The 27,649-nt window shown below is 41.8% G+C and overlaps 1 protein-coding gene across 1 annotated transcript in view; it reads left to right on the top strand.

The window, feature by feature from the left end:
• The window catches only part of PIGL (phosphatidylinositol glycan anchor biosynthesis, class L), a gene marked incomplete at both ends in the record, with an annotated part of 41,978 nt that extends 15,095 nt beyond the window's left edge, over positions 1-26,883 (top strand). The window contains 2 exons of the mRNA XM_009576386.1: positions 19,933-20,023; positions 26,816-26,883. Of these exons, the coding sequence (XP_009574681.1) occupies positions 19,933-20,023; positions 26,816-26,883 (159 nt within the window). The remainder of the gene's footprint in view (positions 1-19,932; positions 20,024-26,815) is intronic.
• Positions 26,884-27,649: the final 766 nt, after the last annotated feature.

A 27,649-nucleotide genomic window follows, 5' to 3' on the forward strand; every position in this document is an offset into this window, starting at 1 on the left:
AGCTACAGTAACTAATTCCTGACATTTATACGCAGCTTGTGCTCTGATTGCAGCAGCTTGGTGCCTGTTTGCACATGGGGCCTTCTGATAAGGCAGGCATTTGACCTTTCTATTCTTAACCCATTAACATTTAGAAGAGCTGCTCTCCTCACCTCTAGAGGCTGTGTTCCTCCCCCTCCCCCCAATATCCCTGTTCCTGTCAGATAAGATTACGCCTGGGTTATATATTGATCTAAAAGCAGAGTGTCAAATGCAGCCCACACCAGTTCAAGGGCAAATACTGAATCTATATGAGTGAGTTCACATGCTTCAGTTCAGTATTGGAAAGGTAATGACCAATGCCTTTTTTGCCCTCTCAGCAGAACCTGAGGGCAAACGCAAGGGTATCAGTTCTTTATTGTACCAGTAAAATGAACACCATGGCTGCGGTAGGTACTAGTCCAATTTGCTGATGCTGCATCTTTGTGCTGTTTCCTCTTCTTCATCTGCACTTAAACAGATGAAGGGGTTGAAGTGATTATTACACACTCATTTGCTTGAGGCAGTGTATTCAGTAACCTGAATGTGGAAACGAGAGCCAAGATTCCTTTGTTTTAAGCCAAGCCTAGCTCAATGAATACTGCACTGTGTCACTTGAACAAATCTCTTCACCTGTGCATGTGTATTTCCCAGTTTTTGCAAGTGGGAACCTATTAGCAACCTAGTGAATTATAAATAGCGAAAACTATTATGGGAAAGTGGCTATATCGACAAATGTATATAGCCATTTATAGTCAAATACAAAGTCATTCATTCTTTGCTAAAAATTAGTCATTGAAATATTCGCAAATATTGTGAAGTGACACTAAGAAGCTCTAAGGGAGTAACTGCAGATAGTCGGTTAAACATCAGCTCCCAGTGCTGTAGCTATCACACGGAATGTGAATGGGACTATGTGAGCAGGGGAATAACAGATAGGAGTAAGGAGATGTTATTGCCTCTTCACATATTGTTTGAGAGTCTCTTGTTCTAGTTCAGTATCTTGGTATAAAATCTACATTTCCAAAAGGATGTTGACATTTGGAAAATACTTGGGAAACAGTCACTGGAATGATGAAAGGTATGGAAAACAGGCCTATTAATGGATGTTTAAGATGCTTGAGCTATTTGCTTTATCCATGAGATGACTTAATACAGGAGGATCAACATGGGGAAGAGATTTGTTGGATGAGGTCTATTGAGCTGTTACGTGGCATGTCGTGTGAGAATAATGACCACAGTGGTCTCTGCTGGCTTTAAAAATCTATGACAATGATAATAACTACAATCAATCATAAGAATTAATTAGCTGGCAAGCCTGATTTTCCACTGCAAAACCAAAAGCCACTGGAGCAGGATGGATAAAAATTTATTGCAATTATTAATATTTTGTTATGTTAAATTAAATGGTTTAAAATAAAACATTGTGATTTAATGTGCATTTATGACCATCTGTACTAAGAACTAAGCTTCAAGTAGCCTAATAAGATAACTTACATGAAATTAAAGAGGCAGGCAGTATGCTTTTTCCTGCCAACGTTTAAGAGAAAGTAAAACCACCGAATTGATGGAGGTCTCTGACTAAGCACTAGACTTCTTTAGAGTGAACCACTCTGTTTTAGTTGTCTTACCTTACCTAATTCAGAAACTAGGTAATTCAGAGTTGAGAAGCTCATTCAAAACTGAAGGAGGAAAGCTTTTTTTCGTCTTGTGGTCTGTGAATAAAAATAGATGTGAAAGTCTGTTCTACAACTGCTTTATCTCCTTAACTACAGTTAATATTGTCTTTGTTTACTGGATCTGTTAGTTTTAGTAAGCTTTTCCATATATTTCTAGAAATTCTAATACAATTTACCCAGTTGTTAGAAAACAATTATAAAATACTGCTCTAATGACTTTGAGCTCCAGCTTCCATCTCAACTCAAAATTGCACAAACCATGAATAAAAATTCATTTAGTGGGGAAAAATACATCAGTCCATGCTTGTTAATACAATAAACTGTAAAAATTAAATTCTGTGCTTAGCTATAGAGTTGTTTTAGAAATAACTAAATCACTTATTTAAAATGGGTGTGTTGAAATCAACCTGTCCTGCACTGCAGGCAGAGGTAGATAGGAATTTTGCTGTTCATGTACTGCTGGATTGATCCCAGCACTTGTGAATTTCCTTGTAAGAGAAAAGTAGCACATCATCACCAGGGATCATTGCTGCCTTGGACCTTTACCATGTCCTTGTTTGAGTTTGCCTGTAAGGCAGTCACTGTTGTAATGTCAGAAACAATCACTGGCCATTTGAGCAGCCTAATTGAGAGAGACAAGGCATAGGATGAAAATGCTCCCTGCCAGTGCTTTTAGAGATCCTGATTTACATGGCTGTTTTTCTTTTTTCTTCTTTTTTTTTTTCCCCTCTTCAAATGTTCCATGAAGTAAATTTTTTATCAGTGACTCAGAGCAAAAGAAAATTTCAGATTTTTGTGATAAGATATTAGATGTCTGGGCAAGCCTTCAACTTAAAATGTTTTTTTGGCTTATCCAGTGTACTGTACATGCTGAGATGTGAGTGTGTGAGCCTCTAGTTATGATTAAAACACCAAAAGCATGGACATAGGAAGCAATAAAGTATTATGTAGGAGAAGATTCATCGTTTTTGTGACTTTGTTTAAAGAAAGCCCAGATGTTGGAGTATATATCTATTGAATCAATCATTTTCTAAGCCACAGATGACCAGAAAATTAATTAAAAAGAAAAAAAAAGAGAGATTAGAGAAGTAAACCTGCAGAACTTAATGTTTAAACAATGTAGCCCAGACTAGTTTGGCCTTAAAGTGATCTGCATTAACAGTAATTTATTTGGGAATATTTAACCCTCAGGATTTAAATTCAGGAGATAGTCTTGTTCAGTGGTTACAAAGACTGGGAGACAGGATTGCTCCTGCTGTTGAGTGTGTCAGGAGAGACAAGTTCCTAAGCAGAGCTCCAGTAAGGAACAGAATTTTTGCCATTGACTGCAGTGGTGCCAGGATTTTCTGTGCTCTCCACGTCACATTATGCCCATACAACTATGTCCATAATGTCTGTTACACCTCCAAGGGAGGACAAGGTGGCTGTTGGGTCACATGTTTAGAGAAGACTTGGAGATCTTTCAATGAGAGATTTGACGGAGTGGCACATTTTTACTAAAGCATTCTCTATTCATTTCTGATTCAGCAGAGACAGCGAGAAATTCTGAAAGGATTGTCCCCCTGAGATGAGAAGGAGGGGTATGTGCATTGCTGTGCAGGGATATTGCCGTGCAGGGATAGCTCATGAGGGTCCCCAGAGCAGTACTGCTGCGTCAGCACAGCCCTGTGCCCAGATGAATTAGCCCTGCCTCTCAGCTGGATGGATGAGGGTGAGAGCTGCTCTGTGCTGATGCAGCAAGATTGCTCTTCTTGCAAGAGCTAATTATGCCATTAGCGTGCAGATCTCTGCACCTCCCTTCTCTGCGAGCTTTTTACATATTCTGTGTGGTCTTATATGTCTAAAGCAAGACAGGCTCAGAAGATGTTAATTTAGATATACTTCTGCTAGCAACAGGTGACAAGAGAAATAAAATACTTAAGAATACTTAGACCTGCAAACCAGCACCAGGGTCAGGGTACTTTCTAACAGCTCAATAGAAACTCCTTTAATAATACCTCATAAACTTTCCTGGCTGCCTGGCCTATTTACAGTCCTTGTGCTTACCCGTAATCCATTTCAGAAGATGTGTTTCCAGTTTGATTCAGAGATTGCCCAGCTGGACATTCGTCTTAGCACACAGGGACAGCTGTGTTGACAGTCTCTACAGCCTCAGGGCGTTATACGCTCTCTGTAATCAGATGAGACCTGTACATGCTTCAGTGCCTTAGCAGTGAACTGAAACAACCTTTGTGTGTTTGGGATGATAGAGGAAGTGACCATGTTTAGAAATTTGGCAGTCATTTTGAGATACTCTAAAGGATATATAAACTGCAAAATCAAATGAAGGTCCAGGAGTCTGTTTTACTGTAGCAGTTCATCAGGCAGCATGAAAAAAGTCTGCTGTTGGAGAAATACATACAAGAAATGCAGATGATTTGAAGTTAACTCGTAAAAATATGTTGAGTAATTTTTATATAATGTCTATCCCCTAGATCCCTGTCCAGTGTTATGGTTTTACAGCTGTACATATCTATTTTCTGAAATGTTTGTTTTTCTTCCTTTGTGCTGTGTGACAGAGGTAAATATGCAACTTTTTCTATTTGAGGATCCTAGGAGTTACTTGCAACAATAGAAAGTTAAGACAGAAATGGGATTTTTAAACTGCTAGCACACCATTTAAAATGCAGTTTGCATAGCAATAGCAATGACCAAATCCCTGTTGAATACTAGCCAAGAGTATCCATTGGTGTGTTTTATTCATGCAGTGTGATAGTGCAGTTAACTCAAGTCTGTATTGATTCTATTTATTTCAATTTAGAAAACATCTCCACTGAGCATTCGGTGTAATTATTATAAGGACAAGGAGCAACATTTAGGACTGACAGCCACGCATATAAATACAAATCTTTTGCAAAACATTCTGTCATACTGCTTCTCCTAGGAGAACAAGTCAGACTTAAACAGAAGCAGATTCTGCTGTCAAGGTTCTTGCGCTCCCTCCGGCTCCCTTATGATTACATCAGGGGACCATTTGTTTTAGCGTCTCAGATGATCTCCACAGCTGCATTATTGTACAGAGAGAGAGAAGGACAGGCTTTAAGGTAAACAGGTTTAAACACACTTAATAGGTAAAACATGCATTTTACGTTGTACCTTGTAACTAACAGACCATCAGTAGAGATCCTAGAGTATTGACACAGTGTAAATAGGTGTTTGTAACTTGACTGCTTTTTGTGAACCATAGGGAGTGCATAGGTAACGAATATATACAGATCCATGGTACATGGTATGTAGTAAATGGCTGTAAGTTACTTGGTTGTCACAGGTATCTACACAGTCAGAACTGTTTGAATGCTTAGGCAGGCCAAAGGCTGTGAACGTTGAGACACACAAGTTTGAGAAAGTCCATTTAGTGAAGGAACCTACATTAATTAGCTCAGCCACTTGTTGCAATTGTTTCCTTCTGCTTATGATGATTACGTCACACTGATCTGGTCAACCTGGGTCAACCACAATGTTACCAAGACAACTAAGTAAACTAGCCACTGCCCTTGAGTATTGCCTGCCACAACCCAGAGTGTTGCCAGCATTTGAATATGGCAGCATGAAATGGCTCACGGTTCCCTACTCCAGCTTTGTCTAGATGTTGGAAAGGTGATGTGATGGAACAGAACCTCAGTTCCTTGTACAAACAAGCTCTTAATATAGCTCAAGTGTTGTTCAGGTTTCCTCAGCAGCAACAACCAAGATGGATCAGATACTCAAAACTGGATTGGATGGGACCACACAAAGACTCCAAACAGTGCAGTATGTGCTTGGCCATAATCTCTCTAACATGCCAGAAAAAGAAGGCACTAGTAAGGGGCTACAGGCACTACTTACTTCTTTAATCAGTTTCAGGAAGGTGTTAGGGCTGCAGGTAGGTAAAAGAAGGATGGTGGGCCTCATGTGAAAAAATCATTGATACATTCCACCCCATAACAGTGTCCCATTGAAACATCTCTCTGTAACAGTCCCAGATCCTGTCTACTAAGAATTTCCTTTAGACTGGAAGGGGTGAGTGAAGGAGAGCTCTAGCTATCGTTAAAAAAAAAAGGGAAAAAGTCGTCTAATCATATAAATCCCTGTAGTTCATTTCCTCTTAGAAGATCTGTGCTCTGTAATTATATTGCCAAAGAAGCCTTTCTTCTTTTGAGTTCACGTGAAAGCTAAATGGTTTTATTCCCTTTGGCCTTAGTTCAATCAGTGTACATGAAATTACAAAGTTTTTCAGTTGTAGTGTAAGCTTGAATTAGAAGTTGGTGGATGTGGTACTTCAGATTAGAGCAAACTATTAAAAAGAATAAATTCCTTAAAGGGACAGTTGCTAGGTTGGGAGTACGTTTAACGAAACCCTACCACCAAACAGGAATTTCATTTAAGAGAACCCAACCCACCAATAAAGAGTGCCAGCAATCCAGAATTTCCAACATATAACAACTATGAATAGAACAAGATACTCTGTTAGGAGGTAAGTAATGCTGACAAGTTGTTAAAAAAATATATAGGTATTTTCATTATAATGAGTAAAACAGTGTAAAAGATACTCAATATGTCAAAATAGTGGGATGGGATTTACTAGTTTGCTCATGGAGTTTACTGTTGCTCTTGGTGGAGATACTGAAGCCAATTTTGAATATAGATAATTCGCTCTGTAGGAAACGTAGCTGTTTTGATGATGCAACATCAACTTTTTAAAAAGGAGAAAACAGAACTTGATGAAGCAAATAGGAAGCATATGTTATCATTTGTCACATATTCACCTTTTTTCCTAATGTACACTAGATTTTGCAAATGTGGATGGTGTTTTATGACCCATAATGTCAGTTTTATTGCACAGGAGATCAGGAACAAGGGAAATGAATGCTCTGCTGGATATCGTTGAGCATCTTTTGTCTCCTGTAGCTTCTTCAATCAGTTTTGGTTAAAAGGAAAAAAAATTTTTACTCCAGTGCAGGAAACAAAAATAGTTTTTTAGAAACTGAAATGGGATTTGGGATGAATATTTTGTTATCTGATCCTTCTGTACCAACTGAAGCATTAAATGAAAACAATTTGATTACAGTTCCATGCCAAGTTATGCCCTCTCTTCTGACAAGTCACATATTAACTATCTCATTGTACCTGCATACTCCTTATACAGTAATTTCAATACCCTCTCATTTCAGTGTTGCAGTCTAATTCTCTGCAATTACTATTTGCATTGAAATAATTAAATTCATTACATAGCCTCCCCTTAACAACTCTTTTCTGAGTTATGTGCCATTTTCTCTTCTTTAATAGTTAATATTTAACTGAATTTCGTTAAGTGTGTAAGTGTTCAGTCTGTTTTCAGATAAGGATGAATGTTTTCCTGTAAATCAGTTTTTAAGTCTTCTGAGCTCTGAAAAGTCTGGCAAACAATGCTTGAAAGAAGCAAAATTTGTGCTTATTTTGGGGTACAAAATGGCAGAGGATAAAAGGGGGCAATTCATAATTTAAGTTGGATGTATTTTTCATTACGTCCATTCTACTTCATGTCATTACATAGCTTCAGCAAGATTTAAACCCTTCGTTTTGAAAGGAAGGGTGACATCTGTAATAAATTATGGTCTCTCTTATTTAAACAGTAGCATTGTTATAAATATTTTCTTCCTGTATTTCTGTTTCATAAGCCAAATACTCAGCATTTCTCTTATTCTCGTAAGTAGCCACATGATGGGCTGCCAAGACTGGTTTATCATTTGCCTCGGAAAAGACATCGTATAATATTGCAAGATAAAACATTGGCAGATAGAGGTTTGATCTGTGGGGAAGAGAGGTAAGGGGTTTGCAGAATTTGTGCTAATAGATTGAGGCTTGAATGGGAGTACTACATGCAGAGCTCATACACAAAGAGAATTCAGAGAATTCAGCCAGTCTTACCAGTAAGGGACAGAGAACTGTTTATTGCAATGATCCTGTTTCTGCAAAAATGAGACTTGGTCACTGATTTCATTCCAACTTTTTCAGTGCTTAGATTTTTAGCCAGACCTAACAAATTTCCTTTCAATGTTTGTTATGAAACATTTATATTTGGATATAGGTATAAATGTGGATGAACGCCTAGCTGTCAAAGCGAGTTCTGATATCAAGGCATACCTGCTTTTCAGTGCTGTATCTGCAGGGACCATTCTTGCTACAATGAATTTGTCATCATAGCAAAGAAAAGAAATCCATACAGCCTCTTACTGGGAATAACAAGGTTTTACTGGAGAACACAATATTTTAGGGCAAGACATGAGTCTATGTAGACTACTCCTAAGTAACAAGTACATAAGGAAAAGTGGCGAAGAATATTATTAGAAACAGTCATCCAGGGCTGTGTCACACCAATGCAGACCAGAGCACAATTAGGTGATGCAGAGGTCAACACTTTGACCATCGACAGGTTTTGGGGGCTACTTTTAAGCAGCTCCTATGGTGTTGGTGTAATGGTGGATAATTTGCAACTATTAATGTGTTTTCTGCTCAATCCAAGTACCCAGGAATATATGAGGCTCTGCAGAGCACCTATAAGAGGCCTGTTGAAAAATGGATTGTTATTTGCCCGAGGCAATAAAATGTATTCCTGGAGCGAGTGTTGGTGATGCAGTACGGGGCTGCGGCCATGCTGCGAGCTGGGAGCTCACATCCTCCATTCCAGGCTCTGCCCCTGACTCAGCTCTGTTGCCTCGGGCTCTCTAGGGAGAGTTAACTGAGCTCTTAATTCTCTCATTATAAAATGTGGAGGTTATTACTTGCTTACTTCCCCATACCAGCCTCACAGGGGGGTTAGTTAATGAACATCTGTTAATGTGTGGAAATAAATGCTGTAAAAGTGCTGAAGTACTAGTAGTCCTGCTCATATAGTGATGGCATGGCTGCAGGTTGGTAATCTGCTGCTTTTTCTTATGGGATTGTGCTGTAAAGTTATAATAACCATTTTAGCAAGGCACCTGTAGAGCACAGCTTCCCTGTCTCCAAGGTACTCCCTGTGCCCTGATACTTGTAAGGTGCTCCAGAGCCCGGGACTGGGACGCTGCGCCAGCACAGTTCTGTGCCACTGGAGGAGTTTCTGCACCCCCATGTGACCCAGGTACGTGCAATTCATAGCATGCAGTGCTTGATGAGGGTGTTACGTTCCCAGTTCCAGTTCATTATCCTTACTCATCTGCCACTCATTAAGAAAAAAAAAAAATACTGTTCCCTTCTTTAAAGCTTATTGATTTCCTTACACACACCTCCCCCCTCGCTTAATGTCTTAATCCTGCTCCGTTTCCTGCAGTGGTGTCGGGAGGGTGAAGCACCACTCACACTGCGCAGAGTGGCCTTTCTCCTGGGCCGTTGCAGCGGCTGCTGGAGTGTGAAGCCCCTGCTCGCAAGAGTTAATCGTTTCCAGCCTTCGCCAATCTTGGCCTGGTCCTAAAAATCCGGCTGGATGCTGGCGGCTGCCAGGAGCCTCCCTCTTGCCCGTCACGTGAGTAGTGTAAACAGGCTGGCAGCGCTGCTGGGCGAGTGGGAGGCTCGCTAGTGGGCCAAAGTTCAGCGTCTGCATCACGGTCCCGCGGCAGCGCCGGCCGAGCAGGCAGCGGCGGGGTTACTGCCGATCACCCCAGCTGTTGCTATAGCAAAACCATTGCATAACGTTCGCATTAAATCAGAGCGCGGAGGAGAGGAAGGCTAAACGATAAAGGTCGTTGTGTTGTTGTACTCGTTTTGTTCATTGTTGCTGAGTCCCGCTTAGCTGTTGCAAACTGAGTTCCAAGCATAGTTCCGGGCTGGGCTGCTGTGGAAGCCAGTGCGGGTTTTCACCGGCTGCAGAGAGAGAGCGGGGCCTGGCCTAGAGCTTGCTCATGTAATCATGTAATTGGGGCATTCACATGAATGGGGCTGGCAAGACAGTGCCTGCAAGAGGATTGTTTGCATGAGCAGAAACTTTGCATGTCAGTAAAATTTGTGGGATCAAGCTCGCAGTTAAGATAGGTGTTTAACTTCTTGCTACAAGCTGTCCTATAAAAGGAAGAGATTTGATGGTAGTAATACAATTTGCACCCAGCTAGAGAGCTCAGACCGTCAGAACCTCAGTGTAATAAAGGGTGGGTACACCATGACTTCAAGAAGTAATGCTCCCGTATCATTGTGTAGATCAAATGGATTGCAGGAGGTGGTTGGTTGTGGGAGGCTGAGGAGTCGGGAAACCTCTTTTTGGATGGAATTGGTACAGGGAAGCTGGAATGTTGTGACATGGGAAGCTGCATTTGGAATCAGGCCATCATCCTCTTGAGATCTCTGCTGAAGTTGCATCTGCATTTACATAAGTTTTGGCATGAGAAATAAATGTCCATGAAGTGACTATTCTGTGCTTCCTCTTCCTAGATGATTAATTAAAATGGCTGAGGGATTGATTTGGCTACAAGCTTTCTCCTGAGGTTTCTGACTGCAGTTTATTTGTTATGTGCAATAGACCAAGGTCTATCTCTTTGGTAGGAGTGATGATGCTTTTGGCTCTCCTCCTCTTTGAGGGTCTGGTCCATACCATTAAGTCAGTGGCAAAGTTCTGTATGACTTACCTGGGCCAGAATCAGAACTGCAGTTTTTGCGAATACAGTATGGTGTATTTATCATTCTAAGAGCGAACAGATTTAACATTAAGGTTGTGATGAAGTGGCGCTAGGTTTATTTGGCATATAGAGGTTGTGGTATTTCAGTCATTCGCCTCGGAAGGATTTTGCTGGCTGCTATGAGAGACTTTCTGTTCTTCCCCTTGGGTTTACACTGTTTCCACTGTGGAGTCCTGGGCATGTTACGATGCATGTCGGGAACTTCATGTGCCAGTACTGTAGTAAAAACCTAGCTAGGAAGAACACACTGGATTCCCCTTCCACCTGTCCGCTTACTGCTCTTCTGCCAGGAGAGTGAGACCTCCTGCCCAGCAGTTTTAAACTGGAAGTCTGTCCTTCTTGAACCAGTGGTGCCAGGACTCGTGTTAGTTGGACATGGCTTCTTGGTGCGTGGGTTGATGTACCCTGTTCCAAGCTCTGCCATGCTGCGCTGTTCTTTTTTTCAAAGCATTTTACAAAAAAAAAGAAATTAGTAAGGGAGGAGTGAAGTCCTGTGGTATGCTCCTCAGAGTCCTGGTTTTGCTGGTGATTTGTATTTCAGTTTTAAAACAAGTTTTGGTTGTGGGATTGCTGGACTTTTTGTTCTCACTTCAGACAGCTTAGACTGTCAGGACCCAGATGAATTCCTAGGCACTATGGCAAAGCCAATAATAATAATGAGGAAGTGAGCAGTGCTATGAGCTATTCTGGGAACTGCCTGATCATTTCATATAGGCTTGATGATGTTCATTTCTCATAGTACAGATGGTGCTTTTGGAGAAATGTGGTCTGTGTTCTTCCCCTATTATTGTCAGAAATGTCAGAGTGGCCAGAAACATGCTGAAGTGGTAAGTAATTGAGCCCAAGGAGCTAGGTGTTAGTAGAGGTGAGACCACCTTTTTTGGCTTCAGAAGAGTTTATCCCGCCTCTGGGAGCTGACATAGACAAGAGCAGGTTGTTCTGGGAATGTGGAGCAAAATTCCCAAAGGCCACAAACTGCTATACTCTGCACTGTTCAAGCTGTCCACTGAGCATTTCCATCAAACATCTTGGCTGAGAAAGGTGTTGAACTGAAATGCTGCTACATATATGCCTTTGCCCAGCAGTTGTGTTCTAAGATGCCAGATAGTTGCACGTTTGAAGATGTTTCTCTTATTAGAGGTCTGCAGATGAGATTGCCAGAAGTTGCTAATAGATCTGTTATTTGTCAGTCATTTGGAACAAATACCAGAAATGCACTTTCCGAACAGATACTCAGAAAAAGGTTGGTGAATTCTTGTTTTCCTGAACTAGGTAGGGACTTTAATGGTCTACTTTCCTGCATACCTCTCTAAGATGTGAGTGGAATTGACTTCATTTCACACTGCACTATTGTCTGCTGCCCAAACCGCATTTCAGTGGGCCAGAGGAAGAACTGCTGACTCATAATTCAGCATGGCAGCCCCAAATCTCATGAGACTACTAAGTCTAGTCCCTGACTTATGTTTTCAGTGAACTCTGTTAATGGCCCCCAACAGATCACACAGAAGTCCAGCTTCTATAAAATGAAAGGGAGGCTTCTTGCCCAGCACTTGGCAAGTCACTACTGGCAGTCTGCAGTGCTGGAAACTGCTGGTTGCGCTGGAAACAGGCTAAATGGTGGCTGGCTGAAAATGTGTCACTGATGTGGGATCTGTGGGCCCCACTCAGTTGACAGGCACATGGTACATTCTGGTCACATAATGGCTGTCAAGGACAAAGGGCTGTAACTGGCCTTGGCTTGGCGTGTAGTGTATGTGCAAAATGAATGCAACTCAAGCGAATGAAAGTTGGGAATAAGAAGTAGCATAAAACACAGCACGCACCTTGAGGATGAAAGGTAAGGGGAGAACTGCTATATTTTTAAAAGAATTCTCTTTAGGGACTTGAACTTAATTGTTTTGTTACTACCAGTCTCACCAGGGATCCCGATACACTCCATGGCACTGTGTGGTTCTTGCAAACAACCCGTTGCAGATTTCAGCTTAAATTGAAGCTAGGGCTTCTCAGCGTAGGTTCGAGTGAATGAACTAGAGGCCCCTCCTTCCTATGGCAGCTGCATTCAAAGCTGTGCATGACAGCAAGATATTTGGTGCTCATTGCCTTGTGTGATTGATCAATCAGTGATGATGACTACACAGGTTCTGATGTGTTCTTTGCATTCGTTCCTGAGCACGTTCCAGCGGCACAGTAATAACATGAATTATTACACTTGCATGTGAGACTCCCAGGTCTTGTTTCTCCTCTTGCAGGTCATATGGTTGCAGCACAGCATTGGGGCAGTGCTGCGTACTAAGTGCATGTCAGCCACAGATGTGATTTGCTGTGTGAGACCAAGGATCGGACAAGGACTTGTGCCGGAAATACTGTTCTCCACCAGTGTGACCCTACTAGAAGTCATGTTCCTTAGCTGCAGTATTGCATGGTGACACCTTGCCACTACGTGACCAAAGCAAGGTGCCCAGCAGGTGACATAACCAAACCCCTGTCATGTGGTTTGGCAAACAGGGTCTCCATTGTTAGAATAACGTTTGGCCCAGATGTCTCAGCTTTCTTATGTGCTCTGGAGAGTCTGGGGAATTTTAAACTTTAAATATTTCTGTGTTTCTGTTAAGAAGGATATGTTTCAAGGAGTATTCCTGGTATTTGCAGCTGAAACCAAAGCGGTTTGTGATGACACTTGATTTGGGAGGCCATTCACTGTTTGGCACCAGCCCCTAAGGAAGCCCTAACTGCTTGAGAAGATGTTATCCTTGTTGCAGAGTTCCTCTGCACCACAGAGGCAAAGCTGTTCACTGTATCCATCATTTTGGAGCTTGATGCAGTCTTTTGTATGTTTTGGGCAAAGCCTTCAAGTCAGGACTAAGATGTTGAACTTAATTCCATACTCCGTGGGAAGACAATGCAGGGAATAAAGGACATGTTTGGGGGGTTCCCAGTACCCAGGATTGCCAAGACATGTGTTTTAGATTTCAATCTAGAAATCAGAGAACAGACATAACACATTTCTTAGAAGGATCTCAAACTTCTTTACATAGGTGTGAACGTATAATTATTTCCATTTCGCAGGCGTGAAAAGTGGAAGATATGAAAGCTGTGACTAAATCAGCGATCAATTCAGAATTAGTTGAGCTGAATTTTGTTTCCTGTCTTACACAGCAGGGCCTGATGCCCTCTCCAAACTAGTTTTTAAAAGTTACTTTTTAAAACTAGCTTTAGCCACTGTAGTTTCTATGCATTTCTGTTCTTGAAAGGCACCATCAATTGTTTTTGTTTAAAGACATTGAATATGAACTTGTTCCTACAGAGCTTTGTGCTGTAATTTATCAACAAGGCGCTGAGGCACAGACGTCAAATGAATACCAGATTTCAAATTATGATAAGCAATTGTGTCATCTCTGTGAATAGACATTAAACTCTGCTGAGAAATCATCAATAATTCATTTAAAAAAATAAATGAGTACAGGGACATTTGGATAGGTCTTTGCAAACAAGCAGTCCTGTGTTCTGTAATAATTCCTTTGAATTTAAACCCAAAGGATGCTTATTTCTCAAACAGAAACACATGATCATGCCCAAGTCAAAAAGTTTGTTCCTAGAGATCTAATTACGATTTACCTTTGGGGAGTTATGGAGGTACTTGGAATATTATCTGACAGAGGTGCGCTGTGTTTTTACATAGCTCAGTGGAGAAGCATGCACAGCTTGTCTGGGCTTTTGAGCAAGCTGAACGGAGTGCTCCCTGTCTTTGTGTTCTTTCCCTTTACGCATGACTTCTGCCTGGTATGGCCACGTTAGTGACGTCAGCACTTACCTAGCATCTAAACTTACATAATTTACCTTTGAAATTTGTATAAAGTAGGTCCAAACTTACACATTACAAAAGTTAAGGATGGGAGAACAGGATTATGTCCATTCTGCTTTTTTTCTTTTGTGAAATATTTGAAGTGTATTTCTTTTTTAATATTCCAGTCGCTGACGTTTTCACCACTTCCTTTACCCTCTACTTACACCAAAACCCAAGATTCTTATTTCCAATCTTAAAATACAAATCTCAGAATAATTTGGGTTTCTTTACTATGAGGAAAGGGAGGAAGCTGCTGGTGTAAAAATTTCAGGTAGAGCTTCTCTGTTGTAGGTAGCTTTTCATTTGACAGTTAGCATCCTGGTTTAGTCCATTTCTCTCCTAAATTGGAGATTGTTACATTCCAATAAGCACACAGCATCTGTTCTCTGTATAACATGATGTTGCAAGATGCTGATCATTTGTCTAAGTGGGCTCTTTTTAATTGAATCAGAGATGTACATGCAGCCTAACAGCAATATTTCCCTCCTGTCTGTAATTGGCCATTATAGGAAGAGAAATTTATAAATAGTTATTAATGTAAGGATTTAGAGGCTCTGCTTCAAGATCTAGGGCTAGCCTGTCTTAACTTATCTTAGCATAATCTCAAAAATAAAAATTCTCTGCTTTACTTTAGAGAGCATGAAATAATTTCTGTTTACACAGTTTTTTCAATTACTTTGATGCTGTGATATAAAGGTCACTGATTGCCTCTAGTCATCACATGGCTTTTTCACTAATTGTGCACTCACGTCATTTTTTCTGTGGGATCTTTTGCTTTTTGATCCAGTTTCAATTGCCCAGATGTTCATTTCATACAGTTAACTTTATACAAAGGGCATCCTTTGTTCCAACAAACACATTGTGGTCATTGTACTCAGCTGGGAACCTAGCGCACAGCAGTTCACCTGTTTCCTATGTAATCCACCATCAATCTACCGACCTTTGTGCTGATTTAATGTAAAATCCTTCATTGGGGAGAGGAGGGATAGGGAGGAGAAATTATGCAAAAATGTTTCCTGGTCCCTAGCCTTGGACTGATTAAGGTCATGCTGCAGGATAAAAAGGCAATAGGGAAAGGGAAAGCTCTTTCATCTTGACCCTTTTGGTGTGTAGTGGAATGGAAAATCACGTTAGTACCTTCAAAGTTTCACTCTGGTGTCTCAGAATGTATTAATGGAGACCTAAGCATCTTTGAGATTGCCACTCCACTCCCTTCCCTATTGCCACCTATAAAGGCTTCATGTTAAGGCAGAGAGGGTGCTTGCCAGTCCCCGTCAGGGTAACTGTCACACAGTGAGAGGCACTGCTTCATTATGCACCCAGGGGCCTGAGGATTGCCCCATTCAACAGATTTCAGGAGGGACAGATCTCAAGGTTATTCTAACTGCCAGTGTCCCATATAGGATAGCCCATTTGCTGTTTGTTAAGCCACGTGGACATTGCATAGACTAACTGTTTAGTTTAACTTAACCTTTAGGGCAGTCATGAGAGCTTAGTTCATGAATAAATTCCATGGAAGACTTTGAAAGAAGATTGTACGTATAAATGCACTGGCTGTTGCTAAAAGATCTGTGGAAGATGAGCAGTGGAAAATTGGACAGAGTTTGAGCAGTATATCATGTAAGAAGGGTGTAACTTGGCAATATATATCTGTGAAGGTTTTTAAATATCTATCTTGGCCAAAAGAGGCCTTCCAAATGACAGCCATCTTGAGCCCAAACGTTCCTAGAAAGATGACCCTACAAAATTGTCCAGGCTGCTGGCAGGGATAGAATTACTGGCAACACGCACAGTGTTTTAATGGCCAAGGTTGAGGCATAAGAGGAGCTACGCTCCACAGCTCACAGCAGGCAAGAGGAGGAGGCCTGGAGAGGAGCTGGCATCAGGCAGTGATTTTTAACATTTCTTTCATTCAGCCAGCTGTAAGACTGCTGGGCAAGATCTGCACAAGGTTGATTTTTGGTTTAATGTGCTGATGTGATTTGCCATGGCCCCCTTGTAGCTCTCTGGTCCCTGGGCCAGGATATCCAGGACATCCACCATATTCTTCGTATGCAAACCTTGGGAAGGGGAACTGCAGATGTCAGCGTCTGCTCCGTCTGCTCAGCTTGGCAAGGAGGAAAGCAAGGAGGTGAGAAGGAGAAAACCAGGGGTCCTGTCCAGTTCTCACTACCAACAGTGGATGGTTAAATAGAAAGGTACAGGTTTTTGTTTTCAGAAAACAGTATTTCCCATAACTGGTCCTGCTGAAATAAGTAAGCAGAGACAGACATTACTCCATACTGCAGCAACTGCAGCACCATAATTCTCCATTTCTCTCTCTCTTCAGTCTATAGATCCCTTGGCACAGCTGTAAATTCCCTGTACACTGCACAGCATGGCTTTCACTGAAAATAGGTGGGAAAACAACATTTCTAGAGCCTTATGCCATTAAAAATATTTTTTTTTCTTCTTCTATGCATCTCCCTATTTTTCCCTGGTCAACAAGGGCTGCATCCAGGCAGCCACCTGCATTCAGTATCAGTCATGTGGAATGCCCATAAACATCACTTCCAGACCGTAATAGTTGGGTTGAAATGAGGCCAAGTGACCAAACCCCTCTACCCTTCCCACCAGCACTCTCCAGCAGTGTGACCTGGGAGGCCTCTCCAGTGCAGGATTTATATCTTGACCTGTCGCAGTGACCGACAGCAGCAACAAGGAGCTCTTTGGGGCAGAGGACAGGGAGGGCGGGTGTGGGGAACTGCGTCTCCTGGGACAAGCTCCAGTCTGCTCCAGGGAATGTGCTAATTTTCACTCCTTTATAGTCCTTTATCTCAGCCCTTCGACCTTGAGCTCAGAGGCATTATCAGCCTTAGCCAGAAAGGCAGTGTGGAGTTAACCATTTAAATGCTGAATGTTTCTGATACTAAGTCCTGAAGGTAAAAACACAATGAATGCAACTTATTTCAATAGTGCAGCAAGTCAGTGGACTTTTCAGGTTTGGTGAGGACTGATTTATGATATTAGGAAAAATATTTTGTACTAAATAGATGATTTTGTGAACTACAGCAGTTTTCAAAGTTCATATGCCCCTACAAAGTTCCTATGGCATGTAGAGACCTCCTGTAAGAATGTATCTTGTGTGCATTGCTGTATGGTGTATATGAACTTGGTTTTCTTACTCACCTTTTCATCCTTACCTGGACCCAACTATTGATATCCAGACCACAGGCAGAAGTTACTGGTCTCATGCTTTCAGTGGGGTCCCTACTATCATGGTAACGCTTAAATTTTCGACTTTACAAAGTATTATACAAACTCTTACCAAAAAAAAAAAAAAGGTAATTTCCTGGAGCAATCTAGATTAATGTATTGCCAGTTCTGCTACTGACTTGTCTGGGTGACTTTGGGCATGTCGTTTAACCTGTGTGTCACTTTTCATGTTTGCAGAATGAGCTAAGAATACTTCAGTGGGCCATCATGGCTATTAATGAGTTACAAATGTGCTTATATACATGTGTGTCTTGTTTGGCAAGATCAGCTTCTCTGTCTTTGGTGCCTGACAAATATTATGCAAGAAAAACAATTCCTTTTCCTTACTGGGAGTGAGTGGTCTCTCCATGAGCAGCAGTAAGTGGGTAGAAGCAGAATTTTTTGCAGAATATTCCTGCTTAATCAGTTCAGTGTTCATGGAGTTAATTTGCTCATGCCTTCAGATTGTTTTGTTTCCAGGGATTCTAAACCGTTGCCTCCAGCTGTTCATTTCCATGGAACGAGGGTGATCTTTATCTGTCTAAACTAGTTAAAACCTGCTCCACTACCCGGCAGCCTTTTTGGAGACAGCCCAATAAAGCTGAGTGCAGTGCCTATGACACCAAAGCCTCCTGGACATCATAAATTCCAATCCCTACTTTTTTTTCTGACCTCTTACTGTTGGAGCACCCCTCCTGTTTTAATGGGACTCTTCGCTTCCTCCACAGCTCCGTTTAACCCCTGTCCAAAAAGGGGAATTATATTTGCATTGTAAGTGGCCAGTGAAGAATCCCTTTTAGACTAGTTTACTACTTTAATATTATCAGATTAAGCCTTGACATAACCTCAAAGGTACCTTCGAATAACTGAAGCACTGTTAGACTTGCACTTAGACTCTGCTCAGTGTGCATGTTGCTTGGAATGTTTTAGTTGAAGCATATTTTTTAAATGTGCTCCATTTAAAGCTTGCTGTGACGTGGTGGGACTTGTAATACCTTTGGGGTCAACAGGGCCACTTCCTCTTTGAACATGAGATGTGGAAGGTTTTGTCTTGAGCAGATGAGATGCAGGTTTGTTAAGCTGATGAGACAACCACCAGATGTACCAAAGAATCTTTCCTGTGATGAAATTCAAATGTCTTGTATACATCAGGCAAAGACACTGTCTATACAAGAGGGAATTGCAAACAACAACAATTTCTGTTGTTGGTAATACCACTACAGGGACCATAGCTAGAATGTGTGCACTAATGTAGAAGTGCCTTCCCTTGTTGCTTCGGTTTCTAACAGCACATTATTTTGGCCTGTGCTGAACAGGGGTACGTAACACAACGGGTAAAATGCTAATGGTCAGTTTGTACTTTAGGCTCTTCCATCTACTACTACTACTGTTAACAGCAGTGGGAAAATTTGTGGCCAGAAGACCTCTCATGAAGACCCAGGCTGAGCTTTACTTTGGAATGTGCCAAGGAGACATTTTCCTGTTGTTTTGTTGCAGATGATGTCATCCTTGCTGTCTGGGGAGTCAGCAAGGCGCGAAGAGTATTGGGAAGTAGCATCCCTGCTCTCTGCAGCAAACAGCTGGATCAGTTCAGATCCAAGCCCATGTGTCTGTGAGAGAAGGCTGTGTAGTCACTTTTCTGCTCAACCGCCTCACAGCAATTATCAGACTATCAGAAGATGGAAAAGGTCTGAGAAAAAGACCAGTTTAACATGTCATTATTGGTCTTTAGCAGCTGTGTGTTACGCTATTGTTACTAATAACCTTTTTAATTTCGCAAGCAATGTTTTCTTGGCACCATTCAAACCTAATGACTGGGGGGTCAAATTCAGCTCTCAGTTGTGTAAATATGGAATAATTCTGTTGGCTGCCTGGTGTTATTTTGCATTTGGCTCATGATCCCTGCCCCTAGGAGCCTGCAATCTAAAATACCCAGGCAGAGTATTCAGTCACAGTATGCTTTGTATACCCAGTTGGTATGCAAAGCATAAAATAAACAGATGAAGAACTACTATCAAATCCATGCAATATAATTATGGTCCTATTGTCCTCTGGTTGAGGGGTTATTGGGTTATTCCTGTATAAATGAGAGCAGGAGTTTGCTTGTTACTTTTTATATGTAATTTACCAGTAGATTATGATTGGAAAGGCTTTCAGGAAAATGTGTTTTTAAAAGGGGTTTTAAATAAAGAGGGAAAGAAATTTGATTGGGATGAGTAGAGAACAAGAATCATTGAACAAAATAGATGTTGCTTAAAGTAAAGCAGCCAGAAAGTCTACCTTAATGGTAAGAAGAGAGACCTTGGCAAATTTATGAGGAGGGTGTTGGGACTGCTGTTTCCCTTTCAACTCTCCAATATAGAAGTTTGTAAGACTCTTATGTAAGGTTCAGTGGTTTTATATGGTAAACAAATTTATCTTGATTTCATTCTTTGATAAGAGGATCTCTCTTTTCTAGCATGGTCTTTATAAAGTTCTCAGCAGTGAAGTGACTAATTGCACTTCTCGTTTTCAGGGATCTTCCAGATAATCCTGCTGTTGAATGGGACACACAGCTCCTCGCCACCTTTGTGCTAAAGCATATAGAAGCCAATAACATCAACCTGGTAACGTGAAACTTGCTAAAGCATATAGAAGCCAATAACATCAACCTGGTAACGTGAAACTTTCTACAGCATAGGCGATTTCCACATTACTTTTGAGCTAGTGTTCGAGGCTTTTTCCTTCCCTCTGAAAGCTTTCTTTGAAGTCTTTAAAGTTAGGATTTTGCTTTTGGAGTCTCTGTGAAATAACTAACCTAGGACAGGCAGAAAGTATACTTACTCATTTTGAAATATTTGCTTTATAATGTTTATCTGTTTCTCTAGCTAGATCTTATGAAGCTCTTTCGGGTTGTAGTGCCACCAGCCTTCACTGAAATAAAAGCTTCAAATTGGTTAAAAACTGCAAACTCTGTTGAAACTAGTAAGTTTCATTGTAGTAGATCTTGGGGTTCATTAACTGTCGAAGACCCTCTGAATAAGCCCAGCTGAATTTCAGGTCTGAAATGATACCTGAAAGCAATTTTGCACTTTGTATTTTTTTAAAGTTTAAGACTTTTTGTGAGTATTTGTACAGCTTCTATGTCTGTAAGTCATAGACATGGTCATTCTGATCCTCTTTCAAACACTTCAAACAACTGCTAGAAGTTCAGAACAAATAGAATTGCTCCACTGAGAATTGTGGAAAAGGATGATAGTGTAGTTTGGAGTTTGGATGTGTCTTTCCTCTCTGGAGATCTTTCTTTGCTTCCCAGTGAGAAATGAACAGTGGAGGAATTTTGCTTTACTAACTCCTCAAATGTTTTCTACATTTTAAAGCAACCATTTTGCCCCTGTTGCTAGGTTTTATTGATGAAGAGAGCCCATCAGGGATTTAGGCTTACATTTAGGCTTAGATTTGAAGTACATTGGCAGGCGTGTGTTAGAGAGCTAGATTAGCAGGGTTATAGGTCGGGATTGAAGAATATTAAACTGTGGAGATTTCCTAGCGCTGGTATAGGGTGTTTTTTCCCACAGAACAGAATAAGGGCCTAAGCATGGAAAAGGTTGTGTTCTGTTCTTTTCAGTTGAACCTTGCTGTGATCAGGCATGTCACTGTCACACACTGATTAGCAGCAAAATCACAAAACTTTTAAAGTCTTTCAGCAATTCACAAAACAAGAAACCACATCTCCTGTAGCATGAAAGGCGCATAAGCACAAAAAACAGCATCACGCATCCAACTCTGTATTGATTCTGAGGCTAATTTTCCATTAAATTCATTGCTGTGCACAGAGACAAATGCAGTTTTCCTAGACTCCTTTTGTGCCTTTTGGCCCCATGAATAGGTAGGTTTTAATCTAATCTGAAAGCTCCCAACACAATAGGATTTGTATTACATGTTTGTGACTCTCACGGGCACCAAGACAAGTGCACCAGAATCCCAGTAGAAATTCTGAAAACACTAGAACCCCTCTAGATGGTTAGAAAGGGTTAGAACTTTGCCTCAGAGGAAATTAAACTCAAGCTGTTTGTGCTGGGGGAGGCAGGAGTCTGCCACTAACATAGCCTGAGCTGAAGTCAACTGCAGGGTTTTCAAAGCAAGAAACATGCACAATCACTAGTAGTCTCCCTGGTGTGCTGCAGGTGTTGGGTGTAGCTGTAGTAACGAGGAACACTGCAGCAGGGCCCACTGCATTCCCCTCAGCACTTCCCTGAGCAGCAGTGAGGACAAATTACTGTAGCAGAACATGTCACCAGTACCAAAGGCCACTGAAGCAGCTTCTCAGGGATGGTGGTAATGAACTGCTCTGTAAACGTACATTATTTTAAGTGTCCCAAGTAATCACACAGGTCTCAGATGTTTGCTGTAATACCTTTCATTTAGGAGCAGACCTAGTTTGCCAACAACGGCAAGGCAAGTGCCTAATTACCTTTGTCCGACATTCTGCATTCTAAAACTTCAAAGCTTGCTATCTGTTAGCCACTCTTAGAGCATCTCTGCTGTCCTGAGGCAATGGCCTTGCCTTGAAAGGTAAATTGAGTCTATTTTTCAGTAATGTTGAAATTGATAGAATTGGTTTAACATGTTAAAAGAGCCTTGTCAAAACATAAGCTAACAGGGTTTCAAACACAACAAGCTAACTCAATGGAGTTAACATGATTGGAAGACATGTATTGTTTTAGCTATCCCAGTGGGAAAACTTTCCCCAGTTCTCCCCGTAGTCATAGCATAGACAATGGTATCTTCTATTTACAGAACGTATGTGTCATCTGGCAGTGGAGAAGCAGGCTGCAATTCCAACATGTCTGAAAGGAAAGATTGCAAGGCAAGGAGTCACACCATGTTATGCGTAGTTTTGTTCCATTGCATAGTTACTCATTTCCTCAATTGCCCTGGAAGTCCATGAGTAACTCAATCTATTTGAGAGCTACAGGGACATATTTCATCCAAGCTCTACATTAAATAGTGCAGACACAGAAATTAACAGTTGGTGTACTCAAAGCCAAAAGTAATTTATAGACTTTGGAAATTATTTCCTGCCTGCTGGATTTATAAGCAAAAGCCAGTGTTGCTGGGACAGGCAGCCAAGGCTAGTCTGTCTCAATCTAGATTAGTAAGTATTTGGTGTGTAAAAAATAAGTTACACAGTATTGTGTGAGCCCCAGGCAGGCTCTAGATTATGAAATCCTACTCTTCAGGATCTCAGGTTTGGTGATAGCAGAGCTTGGATTAGGAGGTGACATTCAGATTATGTTTGGGGCAGATGCAGTGCCAAGACCAGAATTCAGCAATACCACGTTCTTACAAGCTGCTTTCCACTGTGGATTGATGGAAACATCATCTGTACAACTGTTTGTGGAAGAGTCCCATTGTCTTGAGTCAGCTCTGCTCCAAATCAGCCTAGAAAGCCAGATCCTTCTACAAATGGCATTCAAGTTGGAGCTTATATTTGAGAGGGAGAGTTCAGCTCTCATGTTTTGGATCTCGGCCTCCACACTCTCCTAAAATTTGGGAGCATTTGAGTGTGTGATGTTTGTAGAGGATTTTAAATGCTTTTGCAGAATACCAGATCTGGAGTGCAGCACGTGGAGCTTGCTAGAGGAGGCAACAGAGCTGGGACAGACTTTGGCATCCCTTTTCCTCCTTTCCTCACTTATATTACAGTCTCCTCAGGTGAGCTTTGGGGTACACGAGTGGGAGGCCTCCAGGACCTTTCATTCTCAGAGCTGGTGCATGACTTACATGCTTGCAGCTCAAACCCAGTGGACACTGGGATGTTGACCATGATTAGATTTTTTCTTTTTTCATCTAGTTGTCCATTCTTTTTAGTCTTTAGCTTCTCTGATTTGGTAGCAACAAGAGACATCTCCAAAGATGGAGGATCCCAAGAGGATCAAAGGGAGTTTGAATGTCACTGGCCTCTGCAAGTGTAAGTCGGGCCTATGAAATGATGCTCAGAGGAAGGCCATTAGAAATGGAGTTGCTTGCTATGGCATTTTATGGGATGGCCCTTCTTAAAAAGAGACCTTTCTATCCCCACCAGTCTACTTGAGCAGATGTGTGCTCTGTTTGAAGCATTGGATGATGCCAGAAAGAGTGAGGGAGACCCACAGCTTTGAGTGCTTTTTTCCTCCGATGCACATGGTGTGTAGAGGGAGCATGGACTCCAGACCTCTCAGGAGTTTTCTCTTCTGCTAGTAATTAGGTAATTTCCTCTGTGCTCTCCCTCCTCCGGAAGGGATTTCTGGACCTGTTTGTCTTGGCTGTTGCTCTGGCTTCCACTAGTGAAAGCTGCATTTCCTGAATACCAAGGTCACCCAGAAGAAAACCCAGCAACACCAACAGCAGCGGCTCCCATTTCAGAACAGGTGTGGGGAGGGAACTCCCTCTTGCCCTAAAGATTTCATTGAGCAATAATTTCCACATCAAGTATATTTCCTATCCCAGCCTTTTGCTCCCTGAACTGGCTAAGCCTGTTTTTAACCCAGCAGTTTCAAGATGTTCAGGTTTTCTCATCCTGCCCTGATTATTTGCTTGATTTCATCATCAGCCTGGTTCAGGTTATGTGCTAAAAGCAAGCACATCAGCTAGCTGCACCATGTGGAAGAAGCAAATGCTCCCGTGTGAAAGTATCTTCAGCATGTGAGAAAGAAATTCAGATTTATTATCAATGAAATGAATCCCTGAAGCCAGAGGAATATATTTACATGTGATTGCTGCCAGCTTTAAGTCACGAGCACCACAGTGATGCTGTGGAATCACTGCCCTGTTTAGACAACAGACCTAGAAGCTACATACTGGATAGGTGGGACATCACTACTGTGTCACAGCCAGCCTGTGTGCTGGGAGGGATCTCTAAAGGTGAAGAGCCAATATTTCAAAGGTGTCCTCTTTGCAGATAAAGTGAATGCCACCGTGGCCAGGTCAGTGTGCAGGTACCTTGGGAATTGTACTTACAAATTTGTGTATTTGAAGAGACGGGCAATTCAGGTGCAAATGTCCTAACAGTAAATTAGACAACATCAATTGAAAATTAACTCCATGCAATCTCTTTAGCTAGTTCAGATGTTATGTAAGCCCAGCAGCACTAAGAACAGCAGCTCCTATTTCAAAACAGATGTGGAGAAGAAAAACCTCCAAAGGTGTTTCTGAACAGATAATTTCCAAGTCAAGAATGTTTCCTAATGCAGCCTTGTGCTCCCACAGTTGGCCCGAGCCGGTTTTGTCAAAATAATGATTAGCTTATTTAATCTGCTCACTATAGTCTCTTACCTCAGTCTTCTGGTTTGTTCTCTTGTACCCTCCATAGAAGCGAAAAATGTGTGTTTTGGCTTGCCTGGGGTTTTTAGCTTGGTTTCCTAAGGAAACAAGAATAATGCAATTGTATTTATATGTGTGCACATGCATGTTTCAAAAGACTCCAGAGCCCATTGGCTAATTTCAACCACGTTTGACAGCAGGGTACTAGTCTTAAAAATGTTACGTTTGTACAGGTTACATGAAAATAAATGATCAGGCAGAAGAGACAAACCCTCTCTCTGTCCCCATTTAGGAAAAAGGTTTAGTACAAGTCCAGCCCTTAACAGACTCACCTGCATAGGAATTTATTCTGCCTGCAGTCAGTGGGGTACATTGTCATCTTAGGAAAAGTGCCACTCTAGGTAGGAGTGACTTCAGAGCATGTTTCTTCTTATCTGTAAAATACAGGGTGCTATGCTGGTTCCCTGAGCTGTACAGAATGTAATGGCTTTCCCAGGTGAGCTACTCAAAAAGCTGATATTCTTAGGGAGGGCTTAGCACCATGCCAGACCATGCAGTCCCTGCAGAGTGTCTCTCAGGTAATGCTGATGTACTGCAAAAGCAGGCAAAGACATAATTTTTCTCCTTATACAATAAGGGTTGACCAGAAAATGCTTCTTTGTACCCGAACGAAACCAAATTGGGTCCCGCCACTTCCTGCCATCAGTGAATAACCCCGCTGCTTGGTGGCAGCATTATTACAGCCACTGGGCAAAGTGGAAAGTCTAACTGTGGACTCATATTGGGTGGATAGGTTTATAAGCAGGCTTGCCTGGAGTTTGTGGGTTTTGAAGTATTTCTTATCACTGTCTTTGTGTTTCCTCTCCCTCTTTGCACAACATCTCCTGTGTTTGAGAGGGCCTCTCCTGTTGGAGGGTGGAGTAGCAAGTTGCAGGATGGGCAGGGCGGCTTTTGATCTTCCCTTGATCTTTAACCCAGTACTTCAGGTCCTGCGTATAAAATAGATTTTGAGAAGGGAGCTGTGGTGAGTAAGCCAGGCAGTAGCATTTCCTTCCCTGAAGAGAGAATAAGCTGGCAAGGAAGCAGACATTGATTGAAATGTAGGGAGGTTATGATTTCTTCCTGGTCATAGAGAAGGGAGCGGTGGAGAGCTCTGCTGCCTGGCCTGTCCCAGAGCAAAAACCTAACTTTAGAGCGTCCAAGGACTGTCACTTTCACCATCTGGAAAGCCTACCAGCACACATTCCCTGTCTGCTCTACACTTTGCGCTGCCAGTTTGTCTTCCAGGTTGGTAAGCGGGAGCCTTTAAGTACCCACTTCACAGTGTTGGGCAGAGTGAGCCCTTAGGGTGGATGCTTCACCCCTGAGGCATTATTGTAGGTCTGAGGGCAGGGAGCCAAGGGTATTCTGTGCTTTGGATGGTGACTTGTTAGTGCTGTGTTCACACATTACTTCTGCATTATGAAGTTCCCATTTCTCCCTGCAAAGAAGCAATAAACAATATGATCTTCTCATTCAGCGCAAAGCCTGACTTGCTTGTACAAAAATTGCAGTCAGCTGATTCTTTAAAAAGGCTTGTTCTCATATCAGATTATTTTATCACTATGTTATCCTGTGATGAAGCCTCGTTACAATCAGGACAGTGGGACATGATTGTGTTGCTCTTGTTCAAGCAGTATGTCCTGATTCACAGTACAACAAACTGTAGTTTCACCCTGTAATCCGCAGGCATTCTAGTATGTTCTCAAATCCAGGAGACAGTGATTCACAGAGCTGGACCTTTTGGGTCAGGAACAAGTTTGCAAAAGATCACTCTGAAAGTAACCTTTTGGCCTGGTAATAAGTAACAAGTGCATCCTGCCAGTGGGAACACGGTATTTGTCATTTTTCTGTTGTTCAAGCTGTTAGACTGTGTAGTCGTCTAGTTCCAGAGTGTCATGTTTGTATAGTTGTATTTCTGTAGCATGAGTTCACACACAAGGCCTCATTGTGCAACATAAAACCAACTCTTTAGATACAATGGGCTGGGACAGTGCTGTGTTAGATGTCAAAGTTGGTAACTGCACAGTCTCCTCCTTCTTCAAAATGATTATTGTTCTGTGGTTTTATTGCAGGTGGTAACCTTTGATGCGGGAGGAGTGAGTGGTCACGCTAACCACATTTCTCTTTACACTGCTTTAAGGTACAGTGTTCTTCACGCTTCATGGAATGCCTCACTATAGTGTTACAGAGTGAATGTGGTGTTTGTGTGTAAGCAGAAAACTAATAGCTAGAGCCAAGAGCAGTATTAACTTCACTGATATAACTGAGTGCCAGGCTGTGGGACACGATACTATTTGGAGAAACTCTTACAGCTCTGTACATGAGCTGCAGCACCCTTTATTATTCCATCTGCTGGTGCTTTGCCGGTCTCTCTTTCACTGGGCCCTCTTTGCTTTTCCTGTCCCCAATCCCACTAAAATATGCCACAGATCACTTTGCACCTCTGGTTTGAGGAGAGCGTGTGAATAGCTGATGCCTGAGCTCTGGTGGTAGTTGGATTTTGGAAAGTTCTGCACCATTGTTCCAGAGGATGTTGCCATCCTGTCCAGGTACCTGAATTTACCTCTCTGACCCAAGGACATTGCTCTTTCCAACTCTTCCTAAGTCAACTCATTCCTTCATCACTTTATTCTTTACATTCTGAGAATCTCTGTCTCCGTGATGTGGGAAGGTTGCCAGACAAAAATCCCTGGTATTAAAATCACCCAGATATTGCTGGCAAGACAGCTACAGTATTTTATTTTAACCCTCTGCACACCCTCTGTGTCCTAGAGAGATCTCCCCCAGAGCTGCCTCTGCCTTTCCCAGGCATGAGAACTCCTCCTTGCAAGTATATCTTGTATTTTTAGCACCCATTTGTTTTCTGAATCATCTGTGCAATTCAGATAACTCTCTGGCTCTCCTTG

This window comes from Fulmarus glacialis, unplaced genomic scaffold (assembly GCF_000690835.1).
Source record: "Fulmarus glacialis isolate BGI_N327 unplaced genomic scaffold, ASM69083v1 scaffold42284, whole genome shotgun sequence".
Classification (NCBI taxonomy): Eukaryota; Metazoa; Chordata; class Aves; order Procellariiformes; family Procellariidae; genus Fulmarus; species Fulmarus glacialis.